Source organism: Canis lupus, chromosome 3 (assembly GCF_003254725.2).
Source record: "Canis lupus dingo isolate Sandy chromosome 3, ASM325472v2, whole genome shotgun sequence".
In the NCBI taxonomy this organism is placed as follows: Eukaryota; Metazoa; Chordata; class Mammalia; order Carnivora; family Canidae; genus Canis; species Canis lupus.
In genome coordinates, this window is record NC_064245.1 from 13919154 (window position 1) to 13941533 (window position 22380).

At 35.6% G+C, this 22380-nt stretch overlaps 1 protein-coding gene and 2 pseudogenes across 8 annotated transcripts in view; 2 read left to right on the top strand and 1 right to left on the bottom strand.

The window, feature by feature from the left end:
• The window catches only part of SKIC3 (SKI3 subunit of superkiller complex), an 80190-nt gene that overhangs the window by 7664 nt on the left and 50146 nt on the right, over window positions 1-22380 (top strand). For all 8 annotated transcript variants that reach the window (XM_049108201.1, XM_049108202.1, XM_025438182.3 and 5 more), the window contains 11 exons: window positions 178-221; window positions 1621-1791; window positions 3209-3299; window positions 6984-7127; window positions 8412-8503; window positions 8944-9019; window positions 9559-9699; window positions 11858-11956; window positions 12059-12167; window positions 18580-18720; window positions 20539-20640. In XM_049108201.1, the coding sequence (XP_048964158.1) occupies window positions 3210-3299; window positions 6984-7127; window positions 8412-8503; window positions 8944-9019; window positions 9559-9699; window positions 11858-11956; window positions 12059-12167; window positions 18580-18720; window positions 20539-20640 (994 nt within the window). In that variant the 5' untranslated portion in view covers window positions 178-221; window positions 1621-1791; window position 3209. The remainder of the gene's footprint in view (window positions 1-177; window positions 222-1620; window positions 1792-3208; window positions 3300-6983; window positions 7128-8411; window positions 8504-8943; window positions 9020-9558; window positions 9700-11857; window positions 11957-12058; window positions 12168-18579; window positions 18721-20538; window positions 20641-22380) is intronic.
• On the bottom strand, window positions 4717-5284 carry LOC112653880 (peptidyl-prolyl cis-trans isomerase FKBP1A-like; annotated as a pseudogene).
• LOC112653877 (proteasome subunit alpha type-3-like) lies at window positions 20829-21653 on the top strand (annotated as a pseudogene).

Below are 22380 nucleotides of genomic sequence, written 5' to 3' on the forward strand. Positions count from 1 at the left end.
GTTGAAAAAGAATGATTTGAAATTGAGGAAAAAAACAGATTATCAGGGGAAAGTGGGTGGGGCTGTGGAAGAACATTAAAGACACTTGTAAAAGAGCTAGATTTTTCTTTGAAATGTTGGAAATGCTTGCCATGGAGGGAAGTGTCCCAAATAAAGGTATATCATTTTTGTTCATAGGTTTTTGCTTTGTGAAAGAAAGGGAGTTCGACAATACCTTGTGGGTGAGTACTTAAGAGAGTTTTGTTTAGAAAATGAACGAATGAGCCTCTTTTTTCTCCACTTCATCTTCCAAAAATTGGAAGAAGTTTTTAGGGCTAGAAAGGGGCAGATTATTTTGTCTTTTCAAAAATTAATCAATCCCTTAATACTGATCTATATCTATATATCTATATTGTCTATATCTGTATCTGTATATTTCTCTCTATACAAATGTTAGGTGAAGAGAGAGGGCCTCAGTGCTAGCATATTATGCTAAATGCCAAATCAAATGAAGAAGGGATAGGAAGAGAAGAGTAGAAGATCCCACTGCAGCAAGGGTAATCATCATTACATACAGAGACAGAGGGATATGGAAAGGTGTTGAACGTTAGTTGGTTACCAAGGGAATAGCAGAGTTTGTCTATTGTGGTCTTTAAAAATGCCTCGTGTAGAGACATTTAACAGCTCTGTTTTTGCTGCTGTATATAAGTCTACACTTGTCCATCTGTCTGACTTTTAAAGCGTTTTGTAGTCTAGTGTTCTACTTTATCCATTGAGCCTCATTTTCTTCTGTTCTTCAGCAAGTCCCATCTGCTCCACGGAGCTCAGTTTTTCATTGTGTCCTACACATGCCACGTTCATTCCTATTTCTCTGACTTGGCCAATGCAATTGCTTCTGACTGGAGCAATTTTCCTTCTTCCCTCCATTCTTAAAATCCTGTCTTCTTCTGGTATCCCTTCATTCACACCACACTTCTTTCCTTCTTTGAACTCCTCTTGCAGTTGTACTCATCCTTAGTTCAGTGTTCGGTTCTCCAATGACTCCTATGTCTTACGTTTGGTTTAGGTTATATTCTTCAGAGCAGGAGCATTTCCTATTTCTATTGTGTCGTATGTAGTGCATGGCTTGGGGTTGCATGTAGGGTTAGTGTTGGCTGATCTGGCTTGTTTGAATGTGCTTCCACTTAAATGCTGGGTGATAGAAGAGATGGTGATCTTTTTCCTCACAAAATTGATTTTTTTTCTGTTTGTTTTGCGTGGTCTTATCTTTTTTTTTTTTTTTTTTTTTTTTTTTTTTTTTTTTTATAAGGATATTTTATTTTATTTATTTTTTTTTATTTTTATTTATTTATGATAGTCACAGAGAGAGAAAGAGAGAGAGGCAGAGACATAGGCAGAGGGAGAAGCAGGCTCCATGCACCGGAAGCCCGATGTGGGATTCGATCCCAGGTCTCCAGGATCGCACCCTGGGCCAAAGGCAGGCGCCAAACCGCTGCGCCACCCAGGGATCCCTGCGTGGTCTTATCTTGATACTGTTTTTGTTCTTTTTTTGACTTAATTTTTTCCCCTTGGATGTCTTTTCTTAACCTTTTCTATTGGTCCAAATTAGTAATTATCATCATTGATTGCTCTTCTTTTTAGTCTGTGGATTTATCTGCCCAAGATAACTTTGATGTGAGAAGATTTAATGTGAAATCAGCATTGAAATTTGTTGCCTGTTCCAGTCAAAGTTTGTAGGCTTCAAAAAATACCAAAAAATCCTGAAGTTGGTACCTTTTTTACCAAGGTAAATTTTTACCAAGATAATTTCAGGTAAGAGAACAGTTTCTAAAATAAGAGTATATGAACTATGCAGCTTTAATTGCATAACTAATGTAAATAGGCAAAAAGTTATTTTTCTGCCTATTTAAGGAATCTGGTATAGCTGCGGATAAATTTATTTTATATGTTAATTTTTGTATTATTATTATTATTATTTTAAATTTTTGTATTGTTTTGAATCTAACATTCTTTAAGTCCAAAGGCTTGGGTTTTTTGTTTTTGTTTTAATTTCATTCTTTCTTAAACTTCTTTGATCTGCACTTGTACCTCAGCCTCTCTGGGTGTAAAGGACATCAGTATACCATGTCAGCAAGCCATCTTCTTGGTTCATTTTGCTGCTGTGAACATCTGTAGTCTGTAATGGATTAATATTTACCCAGCTTTGTTTCCTGATGAGATTACAGTTCAGTGGAGTTGTCAAAAAATATAAATTTCTTTTTTTCAGCATTGAATTGTGATTGAATTTGACTTTTCTACTGGTAAATCAGAATAAGTTGTAAAATCTTAAGATATGTTAGTTTATTTAAAATTAAATTAACGTAGCTTATAAATTGAAGAAATACTTTGTCTCCCAATTGAAATATCTTTTTATGGTTGAAATTAGTGCATAATACTCTAGCATATTCATCACCTTCATTTAAATGTGACTATTGCATTTATTTCTCTTCAAAGAATATTATATTGCTATAACTTGACAGTAACCCTTACTGTGAAGAAAGTTAGTATCTTGATTTATATTTTATAGAAACTAGCATAAAACAAAATGGTTTCTTACACTCTTACATCATAGTTACTGAAATTAAGTTGTGTTAGTGTTTCTACTTTGTGATTTGAGCTTATTCTACTAAATCTTAGTGTGGAATTAGGTTGAGATTGATATGTGTTTTGGGTCCTGGCCATTAGATCATCCTAGTTTTAGCCTACTATTCAAAGAATGAGTATAACTCAAATATAGCTAAAATTTCAACAAATATTTATTAATGTATGCAATTTGTTAGCTAGGTGCTGATAACACAGCAGTATGTAAAAACCACAGACAAAAATCCCCACCTACATGACACATTTTGGTAGGTTTAGTGAACAGATAATAAAATAAGTAAAATCTGTAGTGTATGAGACACTAAATGTTAGGGAGGGAGTTAAGTGAATATTGTGTAGTTGGGTGTGGAGGGAGGGGGAAGAAGAGTTGAAATTTTATGTAATGTAGCCAGCCAAAGTTTCACTGAGCAAGTAACATTTGAGTAAAAATCTGAAGAGGTGAGGGACAGTGCTATAGGGACTTTAGATTGGAAAGAATGTTCCAGATAAAAGGAATTACATGAGTGTTTTCAGATAGTTAATTAAGTTTGTTGAAACTTTTATAATTAGGTAGGTATTGTAGGTTCACTCAGGCTTTTTATTTCCACAGAATGTCCAGCAAGGAAGTAAAGACTGCTCTAAAAAGTGCTAGAGATGCTATCAGAAACAAAGAATACAAAGAAGCTTTGAAACATTGTAAGGTAACTGACATATATTTTTTTTATTCCATGGTAGAAGTATGTTACCTATTTATAAGCATTATGGATTTGTAATATGTGTATTATTTATTTCCTAAACATAGCAAAACTGGTTAGATTGTTTAGTAGACCATTAGAGTGGTGTGCGAAGATAAATTACTTTGACCATGCTCAAAGTCACATTCTTAAAACCAGAGTATCTCATAGGTATGTTTTGATGGGTTAATATGGAACATTGCTGTATCATAAAGTTTTCATTCTTTAATGGCATGTTGATACTGTAATTCTATTTTTTTTTTTTTTTTGAGAAAAGCCAGCATAAAGCACTTTTATTGCAATAATAAAACTTGAAACTCATACGTAGTGCGGGCAGGTGGGGGTGGGGGGTAGGCAGCAATAATTTCTCTCACCAAATCACTACACAGGACAGCAAAGGGGTGAGAGGGGGAGGAGGAAAAGCCAGGAAACTCTGAGATCAGCTGGGGGAGCCGAACATCAAAAACCAGGAGATGCTGAAGCTGTGATGACCAGCATCATTTTCTCAAGACAACACTCAAGGGTTTGTCATGATGGCTGGGCTTTCATCGGGTGTTATGTGTCTACAAACAGCACCTTCAATTTAAACTTTCAATTAAAGTTCTTAAAATTTGGAAAGTGGAGCTCAAATAGCTATGAGATTACAAAAGTCCTGAATATCCGTTAGAAAAGCCACAGGATGGAAAAAAAACAAAACAAAACAAAACAAAGAGCCAGGCCATGAAGAAGGCTTCAGAAGTCCCTGCTGGCCTAGGAACAGATACATGTAGTGTCCAATATCGCAGTGAGAACAATCTGCTTCCAAAAGGCAGAGGGTTTATGGGGGGGAGGGGAGCAGGGAAGGGGTAGTGGAGGCAGAGGCTCTCCCCCTCCCCACTTCAGTTTCAGGTAGGGCTTTATTTTTTTAAAGATTTTTATTTATTTATTCATGAGAGACACACAGAGAGAGGTAGAGACACAGGCTGAGGGAGAAGCAGGCTCCGTGTGGGGAACCTAATGTGGGATTTGATCCCAGGACCCCAAGATCATGACCTGAGCTGAAAGTAGATGCTTAACCGCTGAGCCACCCAGGTGTCCCTCAGGTAGGGCTTTAATTCAACCCAAGGACATCTCTCAACTGGGAGAGTTACTTCGGCCCTCAACAGTGCCTCAAATCTGCTATGGCTTTGCAGCGCAGCAGCAAGAATGTTTAATATATAATAGATAAACATTTCATCCGAAAAAAAAATAAAATAAAGATTCTTGTAACCACCCCCCAACATCAATTCCTATTCTAAAGTTAACCCATGACTTGTGCTGTTAATACTTGACTAATACTTAAGTGGAAACCTAGATCCAAAAGACTGAAACTGAACCTTCACCCTAAAATGAAAACGAAATCAAATGAGTAACTTGAGGTTTATGGCATATAGTTTAGGTCAACACACACATGAGGAGAAAGGGAAAGAGCAAAGCTGGGTGACAGAACACATTCAGTCGGGGTCAATGTTTATACAAAGAGTGTAGTGGAATATCAAGAAAAGCTCCATACGGACTCGCGTGTGCGCGTCTGGAGGCGCCACATCCCTCCATGGCACATCCAAGAATGGGGAGCTCAGGGAGGAAGCCATTCCTGTCATTCCAGTTTCAGAAGCTCCACGTCAAAGACGAGAGTGGCATTTGGTGGGATGATGCCTGGGTGCCCAGTAGCACCATAGGCGTAGTCTGGGGAGATAGTTTGGCTCTCTGACCCACACTCATCTGGGCAACCCCTTCTTCCCAGCCTCAGATCACCTCCTGCTTGCCTAGCATAAACTTAAAGGGCTTGTTTCTGTCCCGGGAGGAATCAAATTTCTTTCCATCTTCAAGCATCCCCGTGTAGTGCACCACACAGGTCTGACCGCGCTTTGGGAAGGGGCGTCTGTCTCTGGGGGAGATGATCTCCACCTGCACTCCCATGGCGGCGGCGGCGGCGGGCAGCGGCGGGCGGTGGCGGGCGGCGTGGACCGACGGCGGACCTGGCGGCTCAGCCCGGGCTCTGCCTCGGCCCTCGGCGCCTCGCCTCGCCTGCCTGTAATTCTATTTTTTGTGAATGGGAGACTTAGGATTCTAAAGCTCCTCTGTATGGTGCTGGGGGGAATGTACCTGTCCAGAGAAAGAGATTGAATGTGCAGAAGAGAGAGGGAAATGGTAGGAGTGAAGTCCTGGAGAAGATGAGAGAGGATGGGATCCTGAGCTTGAGAGGGAGATCTTTGATACTTTTTCCATCTTAGCAGAGGGGATGATAGATGTAAATCTATGTACTGTCAGATTTGTAGATTTGAGGGTAGGAAGAGATGAATGTCCCTCTCTGATATCTTCTATTTTCTTAGTGAAGTATAAGCTGAGAGTGGAAGAAGGCTTGTATAAGAGGTTTGAGATGAAAGAAGGTATGGGGTAGTTGTTATTTATTGGGAAAACAAACTTACTAGTAAGGATTGAAAGGATTGTCAAGCCCTAATGAATGTCCATTTGAAGTTCCATGTTATTGAAGTGTAATCACTGAACTGAGTTACATTGTTTCCCCCTCCATGTTCAGCTTCTCAAGCTTAGAAATGAGTGTGCTGGGGTTCAAGTATGGATGTTGAGAAAGATGATGGGGAAGATAGTCCAAGGAATTGAGGATGTTTGCAAGGGAGAGATGACAACTGTTGGGTCAGTGGACACTAAGTTGGGAAAAGAGGGATGAGAATTGAGAAGTGAGGTGATAATGGAATAAGAAGGGTCAACTAATTGGACATATTAGAGGTTAAAGAATTGTCAGCTTTGGTGGTTACCTCATTGTTAATTTTTGTGCTATAGGTTGATGACAGATTGCTAGAAGAATCATGTGGATGCATAGAAAGAAATATAATAATCTGACTGTCTCAACTGATGGAAATATTCTTATTTTCCCTAGAATATGTAAAATCTTAAGAGCTAATTTCATTTTAGCTCCTAGTTTTGTTTTCTGTCACTAGCACATCTTTGTTTTCTGTTTCAAACTCTTACCTTAGCAAATAGCTGAAAGCTATTTCTGAAAGCCGTAGCTCTACATATAATTTTTATTCTCGTTGACAGGTGGTATTTAAAAATTCTTTGCCACTGTTTATTTCAAGCATATTTGGTATAGTCACATTGGGGTCAGTGTACTTTCCTACCTTATTATTTCGCTGAAAAATCTCTCAAATAGTGGGAAATGTTATCATAGTGAAGGAAAATATGAGAGTTGGTTAGGGTGAAACGATATGGAAATCAGTTTTATGACTTGACCAGTGGCAGTGTGGAGTGGAGGCAGGCAGGATGAATGGGTAGTATGAATAGTCTTAAAAAAAAAAAAAAGTCTTAGTCTTCTTTTTATACATCATATTTTCAAGGAGCACGGGGAGGCATTTGATGGAGGCATCAAGATTACCTGGGCAGCTTTTAAAAATATGTTGCATATTTTAGACTCCTTACAATTACTGAGCCGGTCCCAACTCCTTCTCTCCTTGAAAAAAACTGAAGACCAGAGAGGTTAAGTGGCGTTCTTAAGATTGCCCAAGTAGTGGCAGACCCAGTTTTCCTGACATTCAAGTAGGCAATCTTTTAGTTATTGTTCATCCATTAGCTTCTAAAATTTAATGATCTGCTCTTTTAATTTTTCTTAATCAGACCGTGTTAAAACAAGAGAAAAATAACTATAATGCCTGGGTTTTTATTGGTGTTGCTGCAGCCGAGTTAGAACAACCTGATCAGGCCCAGGGTGCCTATAAGAAAGCTGCTGAACTAGAGCCAGACCAATTACTGGCTTGGCAGGTATGTAGAATTTTTTTTGCTATGTTATGGTAAAGAATTTTTCATCCCATTTTTAAAAATATAGGTAACAGCTTTAAAAAAACATTTAAACCGTTATTTATCCCACAGAAGAAAAAAATTTTAAATCTATTGGTCTTCTAAACCTGAACATTAATTTAAAACAAAAAGGATGCCAAAGATGCTATTTAACATTATTTTGACATCCAACCCAATGGATTATTTCCAAAGGTGAGGATTGGAATTGAAATATGATTATATAAATCTCTAATTTAATTATGTGTACATATGAAAGATATATCAAGAATATTATTTATGCTTGTTTCAGGAAAAGAAATGTATATTAATATGTTTTCTAAAAGTTAAATATAAAAAATTTGCAATTCTGTATATTTGAGTACAAGTAAAATTCTTTTTTCTTATTTAATGGTCTTCATGTTTTTTGTTGGTTCTCCAGTGTTTTCATATTTAATAAGATTGTTTAATATCTCAGTCATACTTTAGAAACTGATTAACAGGTATTAGGCTGGGGAGAACATGAACCTGTTTATCTCACATTTAAGTGAACAGGGACATGAGTGGGGGTATCTGGTCACACACTTAGATGCCTGCTTTTTTTATGTATTGATTGATTGAAGATACCTGATCTTTGTTTGAAGCAATGATGACAGTTTCCACAAATTACTTGTTTTTTTTTTTCCTTGACTATATAAAAGTAGTGTCATATAGTAATGTCTTAAGAGTTAAGATTATGTGATCATTACAAAATATTTTTTGTTGTGAAACACTTCAAATATATTTTCAAAGCTTTTTAAAAAGATTTATTTATCTGAGACAGAGAGTACAGGTATGCATGCACAAGCAGAGGAGGGACTTGGGGAAAAGAGAGAATCCTCAAGCTGACTCCCTGCTGAGCACGGAGCCTGACACAGTGCCCAATCCCAATGCCCTGAGCTAAAATCAAAAGTCGGACACTTAAGTGACTGAGCCACCTAGATGCCCCATTTCAAATATATTTTCAGAAATAAAGAGAATAGTATAATGAGCTCCTCTGGCTGTTACCTAGCTTCCATAAAAATCCACACGTGGCCAGCGTTTTTTCATCTATACTGTCATCTACTTTCTCCCACCCCTAATTACTTGGAGGTGAATCCCATATTATTTTATTTGTAAATTATAATTTTCTTTATCATAAATAATCTTTATAGATCGTCACTGTATTTAGCAAAATGAATGTGAGAGCATTAGACGTTTTGAAAGAATAATCTCTACTGTTTCCTATTTTAGGGGTTAGCAAGCTTGTATGAGAAATGTAATCACATAAATGCTAAGGATGACTTACCTGGTGTTTACCAGAAGCTCTTGGATCTTTATGAAAGGTAATCATTTTGGGGGGAAGGGCAAGTGTCTTTAAGCTTTAATTAGAATAAACTGATTAAAACTTGCATAGAAGTACTCCAGACATTTACTGGGAATTGAGAAGCATTTTTATACTGTTGTTATAGAATCTTTGATTGTGATTGAAACAGAATCAAAACACTATTAGATGATTGACTAATTTGGGAACTTTGATATAATTTTCAGTTAAGATAATGGAAGATATTATTTCTTAAAGCTTTTCTTTTTTAATGAGAGGCTCGTTTTATAAAATTTTCCTGTGGTATGAAAGAGGATATGTTCTAATTTAAAGTAGTACCTGACAGTAGTATTATTGGGATATTTTAATTTTAGTATCTTAAGCCCTTGGTTGTTTTCATTAATCAGATTCAAAATCCTTTTTTTTTTTTTTTTTTTTTTTTTGTTAATTTTTTATTCTAAGTGTTGACAAACAGAAGTGGTGCGATGTCTGTAAGAAACTTGTGGACCTATATTACCAAGAAAAGAAACACGTAGAGGTTGGTTAATGATTTGGTGGGTTAGTAGACTTCTTTTAATAAAACCATTATTAGAAAAAAACTTTCAGCTTTAGGAAAAATTTAAAAAACTAATATGTAGTATGATATTAAAAGAATCTAGAGAGATATTATAAATTATACTGTTTTGAAACTAAATTAAAATTCGAGTTTTAGTTATTCTAATTTCCAAACCTTTTGAAACTGGGCAGGGATAAATAAAGAAGTAAAAGCATCATCTGTAGAACTTAGTGGCACATTTGTGCTGCATCTGTAGCTGATGCTGTAAGTTATGAGGATTGGGGCATATAGTCATTATTCCTGTTTCCACTCTGATATCTTTGTTGTACTTCTAATATTAGAGGTGTGTGGATTTGCCCAGTCACTTCATTTCCTGTGGAGTTCATAACAGAAGTTTTATGCTGTTGCTATTTTTTATGTATTAACAGATGGAAAATATTTTATTTGTAGATTCTATTTTTTTTAATTGGCATTTTTGATATTTAAGATAAAAAAAATCATTAAGATCTTCTTCTTGATAGGTGGCCCGAACATGGCACAAATTGATAAAGACACGGCAGGAGGAAGGTGCAGACAACCAAGAGCTTCAGCAGCTATGGAGGAAATTGACTCAGTTGCTGGCTGAGAGTACTGAGGATCAGAATAATGAGACCCAGCAATTGGTATTGACTTGTTTATTCCCTACAGTTTATATCATGGAATTTGATCATTTAATTGAATTTAGCAAATGGAAACATAATGGTGTAATATAGAAAAGTACTGTTATGTCAAAAATGATATTTTATAAGTGTTCAATTTTAAATTCATAGGGGTTCTTGCTGATTCAGTCAGAATTATTGGCCTATAGTCTGATACTAAATCTGGACAGAGTGGAATTGGTATTCAGAGTATCACAACTTACTTCCTTCTGTTCATAAGAATCCACTGTAAATCAATTATTTAATCACTGTGAAAAAGAAACTGAAATTGTTTTTTACAAAACTGCTGTAATTTCTAAAAAGTTATACTTACTTTCCTTATGAAGTAAGAGTACTAAATTACTTTGAGGTTTAGCAACTCAAAGTATTTTGTTTAAAGTATTTACTTAGGGTACTTATATCTAGAAATATTCCATTTTAGTGTATAGATTCTTAAGTAATTAAAAATAATTTTTAAAAAGCCTAAAATAATCAATTGATTTTGAACTGTAACTGAAAAATATCTCCATTCTACTTTTATATTTGTAAGTTTAAAAGTAAACTTAATTTCTTATTATATAGTAAATGGCCTTTCAGTGTATACTTTTAAAATTGAATGGACTTTTTAAATGTAAGCAATTATAGACTGTATATAGGATGGGAAGTTCATTTCTTCATATGTTCATTCATTCACTCAATTCCTTTTTTCAGAAAATATTTATTTTATAGAATCTCCTATATATGTCAAGCAGTGTCCTAAATGCTGGAGATAAAAGTAGAAGAATATGATTTGCATTTGTTTGTGTGTTGGTTTATCTGTGTATAGATTTAGTTGTGAGAAAAAAATTGAGCAGTGGCAAAATTAGGTGATTTGCAAACTTCTCTTAAGTCATATCTTCATATTATGAGTTCATTATTTTCCTTGAAAAAGTATGGGTTACTAGAATATCAAACATATACCAAATACCAAAATAAGTCAAATCTCAAAAAAATTATGTGTACTATCTCCTTCATGAAAGAGAACTAATTATGCTTGTCATTTTAAGAATTTATTTTTAACTGTTAAAAATAGGATAAGAGGATATTGGGGGTGGGATTATTTTCATCTTGAATTCTAATGATAATTTTGCTTTCTTTGTGTTCAGAAAAAAATATCACCTGTTTTCTAGATGGGTTAATTTCATTACTATTTTTTGAAACCTCTTATGATAAACCGCATTTTAGACTTCCTTTTTTGCAAAATCTGGCTTTATCAGAGGAGTTAAATTTTCCTTATTTATGTAGACTTTCTACCATATTTCACATAGAAATTTGGAGATAGTGAACTGTATTATGAGTTTTCATTTTAAAGTCATGGAGCCCCTGGATGACCCAGGAATTTAAATGTAGGGCTAAGGTCTTGACATCAGGATCATGAGTTCAAGTCCCATTGGGCGTTCCAGCCAACTTTAAAAAATAAAAATAAAAAAAATAATGTCATGGAAATTTGTTTAAAAAAAAGGTAGAATTTAAGCAACTAAATAAATGGTATCCTTTAAAGTGCTTGGACTGGGTTCTAGTATTGCTGTTCTTGTTCAAAACATAATTAGGAAGCTTCTTTTGGAATTTTCTTCAATGTCATTTAGTAATACTGGATAAGAAGTGATTTTATTATACTTTAGTCATATTTCTGGTTTTCTTTTTTAAAAGTATAACTTAACAAATTTATTTTTTTAAGATTGAAGATTTGCTACCATTGAAAATGTTCCAAAGAACATGCTGGTGATTTCAATAGAGGTGTTTTAAAAATGATCTGAGGAGTAGTAGTCACACTGATATATAAATAAGACTATATCTCTCCAGTTGACTTACAAAAATATTTTCTTAACTTCATGATGCTAATTTATAGTTATTTCTCATTAGTTCAGTTCAGTCTCCTAGCCAGTTGGAGTTAGATTATTCCAAAACTTGCATAGACATTTTCTTCCTCATTGAAATTGTCAGGGCCAGATAATATATAGTATAGTAAAATATGAAACAATAAAATAAATACATTTGTAGTTACTTAGTTGAGGTGGTATATTCTAAGTCTTATACGTTCAACTATTTATTACATTTGTCATTTTCAGTATGCTACAGATGAGATCTTTTTTTTTTGTTTCAGCTTTTAACGGCTTTTGAGAATGCACTGGACTTATCAGATAAGATTCCTAGTGAAGATCACCAAGTACTTTATAGACATTTTATTCACTGTTTATCCAAAGTAAGTTGATTTAAAAAATCTCTAATGTGACTTTTATATTCTAATTAGGAAAGTGTTCATAAGTATATTTTACTTAGTTTATTTTACTTTTATATTTTCAAGTTTCCTCATGAGACTGCTAGGTTGAAGAAGGCCTGTGAAGGAATGATAAACATCTATCCCACCATACAATATCCATTAGAAGTGCTTTGTTTGCATTTAATTGAATCAGGTAATTTCTTCCATATTATATTGTGTGTTTTAGAAATGTATGAACATATGGGAGTGATGTTGCTATCAATCAAAAATTATTTCAGAGCTTACCTTGTGTAAGGTATTGTTTGAATATTTCTGGATGTAAAAGGAAGTGTAGTGTATTATCTTTGTGCATGTGAAGAGACCAACACATGTAGGAAAGTATAGTGATACAGAGGAGTTAGGAATTATTGAATTCAATGAAGTCTTTTGGAAGGTGGGAATTGAAGAGAGTCTTAAATTTTCCATAGAAATTAGATAAATGGGAGGAAGTGAAAGGTACTCTAGATGGCATGAACAGATATCGGGGCTGGGTTGCAATTTTTAGGAACAGTAAAATAGTTTTATTTGTTCTAGTGGAAAGAATAAGATAGATTTTAATTGAGTAGGTTGGACTATATTGCATAGGGCTATGAATGTTGTATGTTCTCAGCGTTGATGTCATGGTCAGCGTGTCACAAGTGCATGGTTACAGATGCTATAATACTGTAAAGTAATGAAGTTTGTGATGATCTCCTTTTTTAATGAAATAGAGGAGATTCAAGTTAAAGAGTATTTCTTAGCTTATGCCTCGTGCTCTTCTTTGTGTCCTTTCTTGTGGTGGAGGAGAGAGAACTAATGACACCCAGCTTGCTGGGAGTTGCTAGAACTTGTGCCTGCGGATGTCTTGTGCCCAGGGCTGGTGTTGAGTCAGTTTACAGCAGGTTGACCCAATTGGTTTTCACACCAGCCTCTGTCCTTTTTTTGTCAGTATCTGTGCTGAATAGATTTTTGCATAATTTGACCGTCACTCCTATCCATGCGTGTGTGTATTCAGCTGATGAACACAGTTTACAGAAATGAGTCACTGAAATAGAAATAACAGTGCCAGCACCAATGTGTTAGGGATTATAAAGTTTGCAGAGCTTTACCATTTTAGTTGTTTTCATTTTGTTGCTAATTGAGTATGCACATGGGAATGCTTTGTATGTGAAGTACCATCACAGGTTTCATAATAGAAAAATTATTGAAAACTTATGCTAGAGGTAACTGAGGGAAAATGCCTATTGGGAAAGTATTGCCATCTGTATTGGCCTTCCTCACTTTAACTTTCTCTTCCTTCTACTACTTTCCTACCCTCTGGTGTCTGAATTAAAATTCAGAACTGTTACCTTAAATATTGAATTTTTTGTTCTCTCTCCTTCCCCCCAAGTAAGAAGTAACTAGATCCCCTGTACTTTAACTGAGTCAGAGATTGACTTGCAAGAGCACTTTTTACTAATGTGAGAGAAGAAATACTAAATGTTGTAGTGAATCAGTTTGTGAAGTATAAAGTCAAATTAATATGGTATGCAAGATAGATTATATAGAAAATAGACTAAGATCGAGTAGACTAAATGATCTTGGGAATGAATGAACTGGGACTTTGATAGTGGCAATAGAAAGTGAAAGTAAGAGAAGAATTGGAAAAAAAAAAAAACCCAAGAGATTTGTTCAGAGATAAAGGGAAAGAGAAAATAATTTTAATTTTACCTTTCTTGAAAAGTTGGCCTATTGTGGAATGATTGTCCCTAAGAAAGTTGAGTTGTGGAGAGGAGAGGTTAGAGGACATTCAAAGGGAAATGCCCATCTGGCTTGCACATGAGAGATCAGTACTAAAGGTAGACATAAGGTTTGGAAATCCCTTGCATGTAGGTCAGTGAAATGGAGTGGATGACTTTAGAGGGTGACTAAAGAACAAAAAGCTGAAAACTGTGTCTAGGGTGTGCTGGCTAGCTTGAAGGGAAAGGGAGGGAAGGAGAAAATTAGAAAACAAAGAAGCAGAAAGATCTGATGGGAAGGTTGTGGATGTGAAGCAATACAGAGGAGACAAAGAAAACATTTCAGAAAGGAGAACTGTATTGACAAATTGGGCAACAAACTTTATGATTAGGAAGTTTTTATTTAGGGTTATCTTTTCTAACCAAAGTGATTGAATCGGAACTTAGATTTTAATGACAGGAAAAGAATAGGAAGAAGTGGTTAGTAGGTATTAAAAGAAGTAACCCGGGGATTTGGCTGACTGCATTCAAGGGAGAGCAGGAGGAAGCATGCAGAGGTATTGGTAGTTTAGAGGAGTAGAAGCTTTGCATTGGTGTTGCCTGGGAGGAGAGATTCAAGAAGAGAGGGCTAGTTAATATTATGACCTTTGCATTGAGGTCAAGGAGGATGAGACATAGTAAGAGACTTTAAGTATGAGGAGCATGCTTGTGAATTTTTGTGAGTTTTTGTTGTTGTTGTTTTTTTGTTTGTTTGTTTTCCGACAGGGAACAGTTCCAAAATTCACCTAGTTTCTTCAAATTTTAGCATGAGACCCAAACACTCCCAAGATAAATGGGCTGATTTTCATAATTGGTCTCTGGTATCTATTCCTCCCCCTTTTCTGCTATTCCAAGTGCTATTGAGAAACTAAAGACTGGTGTTTACCCTTTTTTTCTCTATTTTCTTTCAGCTATTAATGGTTTGTACTGTTCTGTCATTCTTTACATGGTCACATGCCAAATGACACAAGAGGATACTTGAAATTTCTTTTTGAGGATTGGTTGAATGCTTTCTCAATAAACACACATATGCCTATAACATGTATTTGTTGAATAAGCGTGACTCCTATGTTAAAAAAAAAAACTACAAAACTATAGGAGAAATTAAATCAACAAAGTCTGTAGAATTTTGCACATGAATTCCATATTTGACAAAGTGTTCTAATAAAGAGATATATAGCAAATGGGTTATACTGAAGGATTAGAGAGTGTCTTGGTATATATGAAAAAAATCATTCTTGGAGGATGGTATTTTGCAGAATTGAAAGATAGAAAGGTTTATATCCTGGCAAAGGGGAGTAGATAGGTGAATATTTATACATGTGGTACACCAAGGGAGAGTTTTTTTTCTCTGTAGAATCATTGGTTGTAAGAATCTGTGGGGTGGAAGTGTTCAAACTTAGGTACTTTCTAAGGTAAAGCATTATTCTGGGGATAGAAATTTAACAGTTAATGCCAGACAGTAGGAAGCTGTACTTAATGGTTTCTTGTTTTCTTTTCGTTGCTCCTCTACACCAAACTTTCTGTGTATGAAGAACTTGTGAAACTCTGTAAGGTGTTTAAAGGCTGATCTATCCGCCCACAGTGTGCTTTAGTATATGCAGGATTTGCTACTTCACAGCAGTTAATCACTGAGTTCTCTTCCACTGGGGACAGATGTATTTCATTCTCTTTTGTCCTCCATTGCATGTTGAGACTTGAGATTCATTTTCAAAATGACTCGTTTATAAAGCTTCACATAATAAGTAGTGAATAGCTTTCACAGTTGTCAGCTGATGAAATGTTATTTCATGTTAAATGACCTTTTCAATTTATTTTATTTTGCTTTATAGTTGAAATGGGGGAGGATAAGAAAGCTTGGTTCTTCAAATACAAATATGAGAGAACTTAAGATTTTGTGCTGTGGAAATATTAGAAAATCCAGCTGAAAATAAAGAAATGAGTATATGCTGGTTTTTTTTTTTTTTCCCAAGCTAGGTTTATTTAAAAGAATAATTCTATAGTGGTGGTCAGTTTCTTTGTGATCTCAACAATTAATTATTTTTAAAAAGCACCCTTTTTTTTTTTTTTAAGATTTTTTATTTATTCATGAGAGACAGAAAGAGGCAGAGACATAGGCAGAGCCTGATGTGTGGAGCCTGATGCAGGACTTGATCCCAGGACCTCCGGATCATGATGTGAGCCAAAGGCAGACACTCAACCACTAAGCAATTTAGGTGTCCCAAAAATCACCTTTTTTTTGTGTGTGTGGTAAACTTTAGGAAACAATTCTCACAGGTATTACTTGTCATCTACCTTGAATCTCTTCAGAACACCTTTTATTCTTGGGGATTTAGCATTCATCAGCCCCAAATCTAGCTTACCTTATTGACAAAATAATATTGTCAAACTTGTTTTAAAATTATTAAGTCTGGAATCTTAGAATCTTTTAGATATTAAAAAGAGCAGATAAGTTAAATGATTTTCTATTCAAAAAGAAATCATGTGTATTTCCTCTCTGTTTCTATCCTCTACATATTATTTAACTAGTATTCTCAGTAAGAGTTAGTATGGAGAAGAGGATTGAGAATTAAAGCTTTACTATTCCTTGTCTCTACAAAGGATCAGTGATGATGTTGTTACTACTATTGATAATTTTTTGGAACGCTAGAGAAAATTCCTCTAAGTGTTACTTGGTCTTTGTCATACATAGAGTATGTTTCCCAAGGATTAAGACTTTGTCTCCTCAAATCTCTTTTGGTTTCTGTAATTGTGCTCCCAGATGTTAAGGAAAATTTATCTTGTTTTAGAAGTTCTTTGTGTTCTTCTAAGCCTTTTGGAAACTATTTTCATCTACCTACCCACATTTTGTTTACCTATGTAAGTTTTTGGGTACCATGCATATGGTTGATCATTGGAATGATGCATGATTGACTTTTATTTCTATCACATGTGTGTTTTCTATTATAAGGGTAGTTTATGTAGCCAAGTTAAGTCTCATGAATTATGTTTCTATGGAGTAAGATAGTTTTGACTCAGGTGACTAGAAATTAAAGGTAAAATTTTAATAGCAGTTTCATTTTCTTTTTTAGAATGGTGAAGATTTTACATTTTTCATAGTAATTCTCAGTCATTACTTATTAACAGACTAAGCCTTTTGGTATGTCAATTCATAATTGTATTCTTTTAAAGGATCATTGCAGTATTTAATGAATGTCTGCTGTGTATAAAATACCATGCTAATCCCTACCCTCCAGAAGTTACTGTTTAGCTACAGAGGTAGCAAATGAAGGGTATATATTATAAGACTAGTAATAAGGATGGTATATGGTGTTGGTAAATACTATGGGGCTTTGGTTCTTAAAGTATGATCTTTGAATCTGTGGCATCAGTATCTTCTGAGAACTTGTTACAAGTGCCAACTTTCATGTCTAACACTGAAATTAGAAACTTTGAGAATGGGGCTCACCATTCTCCAGGTAATTCTGATGTTTAGTTTAGACAATACCACTGGTTGAAAAGGGGAGGAAAAAAACCCCATTAGTTTGCTTGGGAGGAATAGGGTGTTTGGAATTAGGCATTTCTGCTTTTGGAAATTACATTTGTGGAGGCCAAAGTGAAAACATTTTGACAGAGGAAATTCATGTCTAGAAGTATAATAGTGGGCTCAGGTCTTTTTTATTGGCTAATTAAAAAAAGTAGCATTTCTTTCACTTTGTTTTCCTATCTCACCAAATAGTATTGAAGTTTTAATTCTTTAGTCATTAAGAATTCTTTGGATTTTTGGTACTAACTTGAACTTCTGAATCAATTTATAATATCATGGATTATGCATTAGCGTGTATCTAGTTTTGAAAAATTTGAAATATATAACCTAAATGGTAACATGCAAGAAATTTATCTTTGATATCTGTGACTGAAAGAGTGGCTCCACATGTGGCCTGGGGATACATGTTTTATATAGACAATAAAGTATCAAGTGGCTTTTTCAGACAAATTTTTATTTGTTCCCCATATTTATTGCTTCAAGTTCTAGTTTGTCTCAATTAGTTTTTAAGAATTTTTCTGTGTGATTAAGCAATTTATTAAAGTGCTGAGTACTCTTCAGTCTATTCTCAAAGCAGAAATCATATTTTCAACTTGTTTTTATGCTTTTCTGGGAATTGAAATCCTGAGATTGAGGTTGGAGAAAATGGAAATGTAACAAAGTAAATAGTGTTTTCTAAGCTAAATTATTTTACCAAAATACATTTGAAACAAATATAGGCATTGGATGATTATTACATAGGCTTAGCTGTTAGCTTATAAAGGAAAAGAAAGTTTTTGAAAGAATGCAGAAATGTACTACCAAACTTAGAAACTTAAGAAAAATGTGACTAAGTTTTTGCACAGTATCTTGACACATAGCCCGTCTGAAAGAATCCACTAGATTAGCACATGGTTGCCCAGGGAGAGAGACTGGCGAAATTACTGCCAAATAGGAAAAGAAGAGCTGGCAAGCAGGAAGCTGTGTGTCTTAGAGTAGTGGCGAGTAGCCGTAGGTTTCTTATTTGAAACCCTTGAATATGACTTCAGGTTCAGTTTGCCTATGGGTGCAGTGTATAGAGTGATTTCTACTTCTGATATTTTAGAAGATGAAAAAACATAATTTTTAATTTATTTTTTTAAGAAGCATAACTTGAAAAATATATGTTAATTTTTTTTTATTATTTGTTGGTCTATTTAAGTTTTGAATTCCTGGAATCAGGATATGGTGGGAGATGCATAAGACAGCATTTGGGATTTAAGTATTTATACTTTGGCAATTGGAAATTTGGAGTATGTATGCTAGTAACTTTCTTTCAATTCTAGGCAGTCTTACTGATGAAGGACAGCAGTATTGTTGCAGATTAGTAGAAATGGATTCCAAAAGTGGCCCAGGCTTCATTGGTTTAGGCATTAAAGCATTACAAGACAAGAAGTATGAAGATGCTGTTAAAAACCTAACAGAAGGTAAGTATACAGTGTAGAGCATGTAACATGAGGTATATAGTTGTAACCACACTCAAGGGTATCACTGCTTGGGGTGCGTTAAATAAAACACAACCCAAGGAAGGGTTGAAAGCAACACTGGTCACAGGTAAGAAGATGGGGAAATAGCCCTCAAGGCAGTGTCTCCCTGTGGGATTAGGACAGGAAGTTTTTATTTGATGTATCCTAATATAGGCAGGGTTAGATAGCTGGTTTATACATTAAGAAATATAATATATAGATATTCTCTTCCCCTGCTTAAGACCTTCCACAGGTTTCCAGCTGCCCTTAGGATAACATGCAAACTCCTTCACAAGGTTTGCAACTCTCTCGAGTCTGATTTCTTGCCTTTTTTTGCTCCTATACTTCTTTTTCAAATATAATGAATTCATATGCTGTTAATTAAGAACTTTGGTTGAGCTCCTCATGCTTAATTAGCATGTCAGCATGCTAGTGCGTACATTGTATGTTCCAAAAATGGCCAAAAACCCCATCCATAGGAAAAAATCTTAGTGTTGTAATGAGTTAAAGGTAATTTCAGGATCATTCAGGTGGGCTTTGGTGCAGGCTCTCAGCATCAAAGCTGCTCAAACTGGCCCATGCAAGAGGCTATCAGGTGAAATACCTAGCAAGCCCCTGGGTAGTAGGGACTGCTGTTCTGTTAAACAAAACACCTCTTTCCCTGTTTTTGTCCCTTTTCCTCCTCCTTTCTGCTGATGCCTTTCAGCCCTCTGATCTGAGTAATTTCCTCTTATATCCTATATAACGTAGTCAGTAGGCAGATATCTTTGGGTCTTTCTTTGAGGAATATATATTGAAGATAGAAGTGAGAAAAATACTCTGGAGTCTCCTTAGGTCTGAATACAACTCTCCCCCTCACTAATTTCAAGACTGAGAAAGTTAATTAAAATCTCTGTATTTTTTTTTTTAAGATTTATTTATTTATTCATGAGAGAGACACAGAGAGGCAGAGACACAGGCAGAGGGAAGCAGGCTCCCTGCAGGGAGCCCGATGCGGGGACTCGATCCCAGGATCCTGGGTTCTCGACCTGAGCTGAAGGCAGATGCTCACCCAGGCGTCCCTGTCTCAGTGTTTTCATTTGTAAAATAAGGATAATTTTATGTATGTGTGTATATTATACTAATATAAATAAATACATATTATATATACATATATACACACATACATTTTTTTTCCCTCGTCCTTAGGAATCTTTAACTTAATTTGTCAGGTATAATGTTTCTGGATGAACTTACGTTCAAATAGAAATGTGAATAGCAAATACAAGCTTAGAGTGGGAGGAGCATTTCCATCCAAGAGCTGAAATAGCCTGAGACCAAGATCACAACTGAAATTCAGGGTAGTTCAGCAAGATGTGAGAATGATGGATGGGATTAGGAAGAGTCAAGAAAGGAGACTGGAGAGGGGCCTTGCACACTTTGGGAAGGAGATTGCATGTTATCCTAAGGGCAACCGGGAAGGAGATTGCATGTTATCCTAAGGGCAGCTGGGTCTTAAGCAGGGGGAATTTCATAATTCTGTTAGTATTTGTGGGGATATTCTGGCTACAGTGTAGAGAATGAATTGGAGTGGATGACAAGCACTTGCTGTGATCTGGGATAAAGATGGTGGAGATAAGGGTGGTAGACAAATGGATTGGGGCATGGAATCAGGGTTGCGAATGATTATATATGAAAGGTTAGGGAGAGGAGGGGCCAGACTTGGGGAGTAGATGGTGGTGCCATTCGTCTCTGTAGATGTAGAAAGCTTGGATTTTGTGATTGCTTTTATCTTTTTAGGTTTAAAGGAAAGCCCTCTTTGCACAACTGGATGGTATCATCTGGCAGAAGCCCAAATTAAAATGCATAGACCTAAGGAAGCTGTTCTTTCATGCAATCAAGGTATTGGCATCTATAAGGGTGGCCAACCCTGTTTCTTTTCATATTAAAAGAGAAAGATAGTGGCGTAACAAAACTTACATGCTTTATTTTGTATTTTAAATTACTAATTTAAATTTCATTGATGTGGGGGGAGTCCCTTAGGCACTGGAAGGCGGCGGTGGTGGTGGTGGTGGTGTTCGGGGGGTTTCTGCACCATGAGCTCTATTGGTACCGGGTATGACCTGTCAGCCTCTACATTCTCTCCTGATGGGAGAGTTTTTTAAGTTGAATATGCTATGAAGGCTGTGGAAAACAGTAGTACAGCTATTGGAATCAGATGTAAAGATGGTGTTGTCTTTGGGGTAGGAAAGTTAGTCTTTTCTAAACTTTATGAAGAAGGTTCCACAAACGACTTTTTAATGTTGATCGGCATGTTGGAATGGCAGTAGCGGGTTTGTTGGCTGATGCTCGTTCTTTAGCAGACATTGCAAGAGAAGAAGCTTCCAACTTTATATCTAATTTTGGCTATAACAACATTCCATTAAAACATCTTGCAGACAAAGTGGCCATGTATGTACACGCATATACACTTTACAGTGCTGTTAGACCTTTTGGCTGCAGTTTCATGTTAGGGTCTTACAGCGTGAATGACGGTGCACAGCTCTACATGATTGACCCATCAGGAGTTTCATATGGTTATTGGGGTTGTGCTATTGGCAAAGCCAGGCAAGCTGCAAAGACAGAAATTGAAAAACTTCAGATGAAAGAAATGACCTGCCGTGATGTTAAAGAAGTTGCAAAAATAATTTACATAGTACATGATGAAGTTAAGGATAACGCTTTTGAACTAGAGCTCAGCTGCGTTGGTGAAATAACTAAAGGAAGACATGAAATTTTTCCAAAAGATGTAAGGGAAGAGGCAGAGAAATATGCTAAGGAATCTTTAAAGGAAGAAGATGAATCAGATGATGATAATATGTAACATTTACTTCAGCATCTATTTTAAATTTCTATTATAGTCCCATGTAACTTTTAGCCCTGTGGAGTCTTACCTACCCAGTGACCAGTTTTCATTAAACTTTTGTGTTCAAACAAACAAACAAATAAATAAATACATTTCATTGTGGTTAAATAATGCCAAGTGTGGATGCATATAGTATGTTTTCTTCTAAACTAACAATGAATATTTTTCAAAGATCCTTGCACTTGGATTTTGACAGTGTAGGCTTCTGTGGAGGTACTCTTCTTTAACAAGGAAGTTTCTGGTTCATCCAGGACTTTGGGAGTTTTTGATTCCCTTGATGTAAATAAGAGAAGTCTTAGACACCTGGAGCCTATTTGAATGTGTTCAGATGGGTCAGGTGAGGGGTTAGGAAATCATATCAAGTGGGTCAGGTGAGGGGTTAGGAAATCATATCAAGTGGTTCACTACTTTTGACCTAGCTGGTTGCCTCGCCTCTGAAATAGAGGAGCAATTCACCCTGGTCCTTTTGAATTCAACTGCTTTCCCTCAATATCCCTAATTTGCTAAGTTGTTACTGATGCTTTGGCTAACCTTTGTTATGGAGCAGATACAGATAGCCATTGTATTCAGGATGTTCATGTTATATGTTATGTAAAGATAGATTTTAAATTTAGATCTGTTCTGTTTTAAATTCAGATACTCCCATAAAGAATTCAGGAAAGAATTTATATTTAGCTCTGAATTATTCTTCATGGATATTTTTGGCAATTTATTCATATTGTAGCTTCATTTTATTA